General features: G+C 37.6%; 1 protein-coding gene across 1 annotated transcript; it reads right to left on the reverse strand.

Annotated features, from left to right (window-relative positions):
- Nucleotides 1-885: 885 nt before the first annotated feature.
- On the reverse strand, nucleotides 886-8565 carry LOC118809984 (nephronectin). The gene is made up of 6 exons (XM_036573501.1): nucleotides 8497-8565; nucleotides 8082-8174; nucleotides 7590-7712; nucleotides 5713-5832; nucleotides 3804-3938; nucleotides 886-1424 (listed from the first exon to the last, which is right to left on the reverse strand). The coding sequence occupies exons 3-6, from the start codon at nucleotides 7663-7665 to the stop codon at nucleotides 1219-1221; spliced, it is 537 nt and encodes a 178-aa protein (XP_036429394.1). The 5' UTR covers nucleotides 7666-7712; nucleotides 8082-8174; nucleotides 8497-8565; the 3' UTR covers nucleotides 886-1218.
- Nucleotides 8566-9315: the final 750 nt, after the last annotated feature.

Here is a 9315-nt window from a genome sequence, read left to right on the forward strand (position 1 = left end):
TCTTATTATTTTTCAGTAAATAAACCGGTTTCTGGTAGGAATTACACCCAGCTTAGTGTGAGGTCCGTTTCATAAAAGGGCCTGGAAGCTTTTATGCGTGATGTTTTCTGTGCTTTCTGTTTGTGCTTTAACAGAGAGACACTTTCTGACAGCTTAGAAAAGAAAGAGTCCAGGTTTTTCTTGCGGTAAGTTTTTTTTTTTCCTTCTCCTTTTCCCTTCCACTCCAGGCATTGTGGTGAGGGTTATTCGAAGGGGCTGCATTTTTCCTTGATTTCACTCTTTTGTTCTTGGCTGTTTCATAAGTAGTTCCAGGGTTGCAGGGCTGTGTGTGTGTGTGAGTGAGTGTGAGGGACCGGTGTGACACCTGCTGTGGTGAGAATGAATGGGGGGTCAGGGACGGACTCTAGCTGCAGCTGCTCCTTCCCACTGCTGTCTCTGGAGGAGCATACACATACACACACAGAGGCATGCATGCAGACACTCACAAAACATGCAAATGCCACATGCACAATCAAACTCAATCCAACAGGAAGTTTATTGTTATTTTTGCCTTTTTTAGCCACTTATACATCCATATCTGTATACTGTCCTCAGAACCCTACAGCATTTATGTTTTTTTCACTATCCCAGTGCGTACATGCCGGTAAGTGATTGTAGATCACAATAAAACATACAGTATATGAGTAAATACTAACACATACATAATATATATACCAACACAGAATAATCACAGGCATCCATATAGTTAAAAAAGCTAACCAGTATATTTATATATAAATATAATTATACATAAATACATTTTCAGGCTTGTTTTAAAAACCATCTCTTCAGACATGTTAAAAAAAAAATGAATGAATAAAAGAACGTAAATAAATACGCTTATAAATCTGTTATTATTGTGATATTTCCACTATTACAACCCCACAGGTCAAGCAAATGGACATAGCATCAAAGCATTAAACTATTATAAGGGATGCTTCAGGAGCACGCAAAGCACTATTTGACACTGCAGTTCAATTCAACTATAATTATCCCCACAGGGCTATTTTGAGCATTGAGAGCATAAACACACAGAAGATATCAACGATGAAAAATATCTATAATATATTCACATACATTAGCTACACCAGTCATAAAGTAAAAAGGCTATAAAATTTGGCCCATATACATGGGACATAGTTTAAAAATTGAGAAGTATATAGCTGAAAACTGCTTTGTTCATGGACATGTCTCTCTCAGCCTGCTCTGTTTGCAGAGTTTGTACTGGAAGTATGTGCTGACCTGTGATCTTTCTTTCTTCTTCCAGCAATTAAGGCCATCTCCAACATAGTCACCCTCACAGTGGCAGATGTATGAGCCAATCGTGTTTACGCATTGTGCATGGCGGCTGCAGTGGTGGTGGCCTGTCGCACACTCATCTTCGTCTGGGGAGAGGACAGCACCGGGTGAGAATAAGAAACGTTGCAGGTGTCTTTAGGTGCGTGTGTGTGGTGTGCTTCCCTTGCAGGATTGTGTAGCAGGTCAGGCTTTTTTAATAAAGCCATGACAGCAGAGTTGCTCATGCTGCTTGAATAAAAGGCCTAAAACTGCCTGCATTGTGTACAGTAAAACTGCACTGTATATCAAACATTACTTTTCAGGAGAAGAAAACCTCTGCTGTCTAGCCCTACTTAACATGAAATGGGAGCATTTAGAGAGGAATTATAAGCTCTTATTTATATAAAAAAGTGTAGAGGGAATACAAGTTTTAATTTTAAATTGTGATGAAAAACTATTATGGGAATTATGGGAAATAAATGTTCGACCAATGCTATTGGTTCCAAAAAAATTGTAATTAATTTGAAAGTTAATTTAATTTGATCCCATTTCCAACAAACAGCACTTTCTATTTGAATAGGCACATATATCATTCAAATTGAGGAATGTTTTTCACTTGTATGTATGCAATAGGCAATTAGTTTTGTAAGATAGACCTACAAAATTATGAAGCACACAGCTGCAAATTGTGAAAAAACTGTTTTGTCCATGCTCTTAGAGAGAAAGTGTGATGTACAGAGGTTTCAAGAAATCACACATGGGTCTTCAAAATTATGGAGAAGGATGAGGTGGACTGCAACAGCTTTTGAGAGCTACTGAGGTACACTGAGGCAAAACTTGCCCTTCTCATGGCATTGATATTCCCTTTTTTATTCTGGCCAGTAATGAATGATAATTAGAACTTTAGAACTTTAAAATATATAGAACTTTCAGTTATCCGTTATTATATATTCAAGTAATTTCCTCAACTATTTAGTTTTAGTTATATAATCATGAACATATTATAGAGGGTTCCGGCGGATCCTTAGTCTTATGAAGTCCTAAAATAGAGGTGAAAAATGTAAGGTCATATAATATCTGAGTTTGTCATATTTTTCACTTTTAGAGGTGTTAAAGGGGAATTCCACCAATTTTTCAAACTTTCTGCAAAATCAAATTCTTAAGATTTAAATATAATTGTTCAGAGTGGTTTGATATGAAAAGCTGATGCTAAGGCTAATCTAGGGTGGGGATAGGGGGTGAATTCCCTAATTAAATTGTAAGATTATTCCAAAAGGTCAGTTTATATATTAAAATAATTCAGAAGTAAGCTACAGCCGAGAATAGACAATGGTACTGTAGTCAGAAACTGACCACTGATGAAAGGCTAGACACTGGCAGAACTGATCTTGTCAAACACACTGAGAAGTCTGTGAAAGGATCATGCAGTCTTAAAGTATATATCTGTGGTTTTACAACCAGTCGGTTTGAATAAAACAGATATTAATACATGCCATATCTAACTTTGTGTGCCGTTGTGCAAGTGTAAATGGTGTTATTTTTGTTGAGGTATTAAAGAGGCATAAAAAAGTTTTGAGTGTGATTTTAAAGCTCTAAGGCTATCAGTTGTGCCACAGCCCCTGTAATAGTTGTCAGCCCCTATGTTTAAAATAATGCTGAAACATGAATTTCAGCTGTCGCACAGAACAAACAGTGGCCAGGAGTGTGAGTATACACCTATTTAAATGCTGTTGTCAAGAGGGGTGTTCACATTAACAAAAATATCAGTCACTTACAAACATGGATGAAAAAAAACAGAATTAAGCATTAAGAGTTCTAAAGTGAATGTAACTTAAAACAACATCTCTGAATTTGGCCTGTCTGAGCAAAACATACACAGTGCTGAAAAACCACACAGATGTCCCGCTCTTCCTTTAAACCAGTGTGGCTGCAGGTTTTCATTTACACCAAGTAGGAACACACCTCATATAACTACTTAATTGTTCAAAGACTGAGACCCACTGATTAAACAACTGGAATAAAGTGTGCTTCTGCTTGACTGAAATGAAAACTTGCAGCCTGAAGATTAATTTGCCGCCCTTTGTGGATGAGATTTGTGATTTCCAAAGACATGTTTTTAAACACTGCCTGTACTCAGTGGTGAGTGCTTTTAATTAAGTCGTGGTGTACACTAGCAGAACACAGATGCATTCTTCACACATGTTTAGACACTCTAAAAAGCACCATTATGGTTCCTAAACAGAGTAGTATTTCAGCCAAAAATGCTGCTCTTAGAAATGAATGAACTTTGGTTGGGCCTAACTGTTGTTAATAATGAATAAAATTGGGTACAGTGTTAACATTTGTAAGTAAGATAATGCCAACTGGCCCCACTGGGTCAATCATGGTTACATTTTTGGATGAAATGGAATTCTAAGTATTAATTTGCATTTTCATACTTGGATGTGAATTATCTTTCAGTTGGAACACAAACAGAATGAGAGTACCTCGGCATGTGATAGAGTTCCCAAACATTCCTAGGATGTAACCCGGCCTGCACACACACATGTAGCTCCCAAAGGTGTTCCTGCAAGTCTGGCGCTCAGAGCAGACAGGGAAGGGACCCTCACATTCATCTATGTCTACAAAATCACACATTAATAGAAAACTTGTGTATTTATTTAACCCCCAATGCACAACAGCTGGACATTTGCAAAGGTAGATAAAGGCTTCTCTCATCTTATAGGAAAACTGCTTTAGGACAAAGTACCTTACTGTAAAGTAAATGGGAGATTATAAAATAATTCTATAGCTCTCTCTTATGTATTCAGCTGCAAAATATATTCAGAATAAACCTATTCCAAGATCAGTCTGAGCATTGTGGCTGACCACAATAAACCTCCTTCATTCATTTTTATTGTGATCAAACCTAATCCACTTTGTCTAATTCTCTTAAAATAATCTAAAACAGATCCATCAATTTTACCTGCCTGTAATAATGGTATTTTCTGCTGAAAGAAATAACATACCAATGGTAGTGTCTTGCTTATAGGTTGCAGAAATCAGTGGCATTACACCCTGTTCCCATTACACAGTGATGTATATACATGTATGAAATTTATTTTTGGGCTCACTTAGGTAGACACTGATTCCCTTAGAGAGGTTACAAAATGGGCAACACAGACTCAGTGCACCTGGATACACACTCCAACAAGACATCTGAATACAAAAACAGCCCCAAAAACAACAAAAAACAAACAACTTGTTCAGAACAGTCACTCTGTCGTGATCAAACGAACACAGAATAGGGAGTTAATGACCACTTTGATGCTCCTTTGAAATGTACACCACTGTTAAGAACAAGAAAATCGGTCTCTCTTTCTTCTCTCTTTCCTTCTTGCCTTGCCTTCACACAAATAGATTACAGACTCACAGCAACATGAATTGCCTCACTCTAAAGCTTGTCTTTTTCCATTCTAATTCGTGACTTTTTACGCTAAAGTGCCAAGTCATTTATGGATGTTGAACATAGAAGCCACTAATTTTCCTGGTGAGTGGATGGGAATGCACATGTTTGGAGCATCATGACAAAAATAGCTTCATCTCACATCAGCAAATAGCTCTGAGAATACTCAGCATGTTAGATGAAATAACTTCATAGCCATTACCCCAAAGGCTGGCAATGTTACACTACTGTATTTTTCAAGACATATTTGGTGTCTAAAGATCATTGTGTTTGTTTTGCACTGATGCTATGTGTAGTAGAAACAAATATGCCACCAATAAACATATCATTACACATTTGCCTCAAATGAAGAGTTGTTAAGTAATCTTAAAGAGACTTGTTTATGTGGCTTTTGACAGTGTGTGGCCTACTTTTCATTATAAGAACAAGCACAATTAAGGCTTAAAGGTGTCTGCTATTACGCGTCCAGCTATGTGGTGCACTTTTGTCCATTTTTATCGAAAACAGTATCTGTAACAAAGACTCATTTTACTTTCCTCTCCTTCCTTTCCTTTTGCCGTGGGAAATGTGTTGGGAATTTCTACAAAGAGCACTAACAGAGTCAAGCTAGGTAATGAATAAAAAGTTCAAACAAATTACCAAGAGGAGCATGACACTCTTTAGTTTGCCTAGTGGGAGTGTTTGAAAACATTCTCCCATTGCTGCATGGAAACCTATCACCTGTGCATACTGGAGATCATTTTTGGCAGATCCTGCTGTGGCTAAAGCTAATGTCTGAAATCATCCCTAATTTCACCTGCTGGTGACTCTAAGAGCTTTATTTTACGCAGTGTGTTGGCTTTGCTAAATCATTGCCTGTTAACTATGCAGGTATCTACTCTAATTGCTGTTCTAATTTAAAACAATTAGGTAGTGTCTGTGGAAGCCGTGGCTGAAGTCTGTGTTATCACCTTTACATGTTCTGTTATCTGGTGCCAGCTGGAGCCCAGGGGGGCACAGACAGCTCAGCGCTCCATTCCTCCCGATCTGGCAACCAAGCTGGCAACGAAGGCCACTGCAGTCAGGCTTCCCTGGACAACAAAAGAAAATAGAAACTTTGGCTGCTAAAAATCATGTTCACACGTATATAAGTTAATACTGTATGTGAAGTGGTGATCCAGAGCGACACTTTATGTAATACGGGGCAGTCAGTAGCGACAGACATTCTTGAGTAATTTTGTCGTTGAGTACTAAAATAAAAACACAAGAAATCAAATGTGCGAAATTAAAAAGGAGCAGTTTGGCACGAGTGCGATATTTATAGTGTGCTTTGTTTACAGCACTAGTTTAGTCACAGAAACAGAGCTGGACTCCCTTTTTTGTTATATGGAAAATTAAGTGAGTGCTTATAGCCTGCATTAACAAATCCTAACTTTTGATTATTAAGGTCATTGCTACCTTGTCAATAGCTGAAAGCAGATGGCTGGTCCAAGACAACAACGCGTGTTATAGAAAAAGATGTATTTGCTGGAACTAAAATATGTTTGTGAAGATCATGGCATCCCATCTTCATGTTTTGCGTTAAACAGTTTGCAAGTACATAAAATATGCTTTCTGACAGACATAACACTTTTACATGGCTTTTTTTTGTAGCACAGTTCTTGTCAGTCACCTGGCTTTATGCGTCATGCAAACATAATAGTTTAAAGTAGCTGGTTCTTGGCCACATTAATTGATGAAACCCATCAGACTCGCTGCCAGTGGGAAATTCAGCCTAGCAACACTGCCATACTATTTGACTGTAACTCAGAGATCCAGGTGAGGTGTTTTGTTTGTTAGGTTTATGTGAGATTTTTTTTTTATTTGTTTGCAGTCAACACAAAATCAATGCAAATTTCAAGTTCTGTTTTACTATTCAAGTAGGTGGTGAGTAGCAGTTACTCGGTTAATGAATTACTAATGTCCATCCTGAGAAACCAAGTGCTTCATATTCAGAGAAACTACTGAAACAATAAGAGCACAAAGTGCACCTTACGCCTATTGGTCCCTCTTTTTTAGGTATGTGAATCTTTACTGTCTGTGGGCATAATTTTGCATTGTTTGCAAGATCAAGCATTTGCGCTGTATTTAAACACTGCTGCTACACCTATAGCAAAATGCTGTACCGTAATTATGCGTGACTCATTGTGCTAAATAGCCAGTTGCCTCTTACTTTTGATGTAGCACTTTATTTGAATAATGTTATTTAAATAGGCATCGTCCATGGTTTCCGAAAAGAAATTTAAAATTTTGATTCGTTTGGCCACAGAACACTTTTCCACTTTGCCTCAGTCCATCTTAAATGAACTTGGGCCCAGAGAAGGCAGTGGAGTTTCTGGGTCCTGTTTGTTTATGGTTTCTTCTTTGCATTGTAGAGCTTGTAGAACTTGCATTTGTGGATGCACTGATGAACTGTGTTCACAGATAGTGGTACACTCCTCCGCATCTTTACTTCTGAAAGGCTCAACTCTCTGGGATGCTCTTTTTTATACCCAGTCATGTTACTGATCTGTTGTCAATTAACATTGTGAGCTTTTCCACCAGGTGTTTTTTTTTAGCATTACTTAACTTTACCAGACTGTTATTGCTCCTGTCCCAACTTTTTTGAAACATGTTGCTGGCATCAAATTCAAAATGGGCATATGTTTTTCAATAAACAATCAAATTTCTCACTTTCAGCATGTTGTCTTTGTACTATTTTCAATTAACCTTAGGGTTTAAATGATTTGTACATCATTGAATTCTGTTTTTATTTACATTTTGGACAGTGTCTTAACTGTTTTGGAAATGGGATTGTACATAGACTTACTGATGCAGGACCTGCTGTCAGTATCCAGTGTGTAGCCAGGGTCGCAGAAACAGCGGAAACTCCCCGGAGTATTCATACAGCTGTGGGAGCAGGGCCTGTGGTGTAGCCCACACTCATTTATATCTGCCGTTAAAAACAGAGGCATACTCAGTACATCTAGTGGCGTAATTATGGTCCTTTTACTACTGTCATAACTTTTAATTTTAAGTTATTACTTGATCTCAAAATTATTATTAAAGGCTTCTTTATGAGTGTTGGGGTGGTTCTGGATTGAAACATTTGACTTTCTTGGCTTCTTCAGCCAGGATTATTTGTAGCAGTATGACATGCAGTTTTGTTTTTTCGGACTGAGAAGCCCATGGTACAGTCTCTAGTCCTCACGAGGTAACAGTTAATATTAAGCAAATAACTGTAGGTCATGCTTACTGCCTACATTAATGTTCATCAGTGGTCCGGCTGAAATGTTCCTTTAAGAGGGTATGGCTACCTTACCGTCATTGCACTGTTTCCCCTTGTAGCCTTTGTGGCAGGAGCACCTGTCTGGACCAACGCAGACACCATTCGTACATGGCTTTTTACATACAGCTGTGAAATACCAGAAAGACCAAATTGGCATTTTTGATGAGGCTGTTGAAAAAATGAGGCCAATTTATATTCCTGATTTTTATTAAGAATCTTGGTTATGCAAGTTAATTAGTTAATTTGTTTGCAAAATGTTTCCATTTGACCTTTTTCTTACAAACAAGTGAATCTATATTCAAATTGACTTCATTCAGTTTGGCTATATTTTAGCAGTACGGTCTGTATAGTTTAATGGGCAAACTTTACGGTAACAGTACCTTTTAATATAATGCATGGGATAGTGTACAGTACATCATCTGTCATATCAGTGTGTCTCATCACTTACGTTTGCAATCCCCATTTACCTTCCTCCAGCCATAACAACAGGACTGAAGCAGGCCAAAGGTGCAGAAGCCCAGCCTCCCATGCTGCAAAGACACATCCTTCTCATTTCTAGGGGATTAGAAGTGTCTCACAGTGAGTACTAATCAGTCTAGTGGTAATGACAATTTTTAGACTGTTATATTGCACATTTCAGTATATGACAATAATAAGAACATACTAAAGATTTTAAAAAGAGAGAGACAAAAGGGTATGGAAACTTTGAAATGCTGATTAAACATAGCACATTACATAATATATGCTATAAACCTTTTTCACATTTTGCAGTGGAAGTCATCATAGTAAGGAAGACATTACAGCAGCAGCAGCGTTTACAAATGAGATTGAAGAGGATTCGCACATTTTTGTATCTTTATTAAGGAATTTACCTAGACGCTGTTTGTATGGCTGGAGCAGTTTTAATTTTTTCAGAAGTGCTTGACAAGGTCTACATTAAAAGTAGACACTGGTGCTGAAAAATTTGTCACTAATGTTACAAAGCTAATGTCAGCTTCTTATTTGAATTTTCCATTATATATTAAACCATGTAGAAGTTACATTCTGGTGCCTAATGTGCCAGAATTTAACTGTTGCACCGTTTAAGGTGGATCAGAAAATTCAAATAAGAAGCTAAGCCTAGTGACAATATTCCTACTGAAACACAAGTGATTGGACATTGTTATGAGGGTTAATATATAGGAACAGTGGCCTAGTCATTTACATTTGACACTGCACAAAACAACATTAACATTAAGCATTAAAGTTAAATCACATAATACAACCA

The sequence above is a fragment of the Colossoma macropomum genome, unplaced genomic scaffold, assembly GCF_904425465.1.
Source record: "Colossoma macropomum unplaced genomic scaffold, Colossoma_macropomum, whole genome shotgun sequence".
Classification (NCBI taxonomy): domain Eukaryota; kingdom Metazoa; phylum Chordata; class Actinopteri; order Characiformes; family Serrasalmidae; genus Colossoma; species Colossoma macropomum.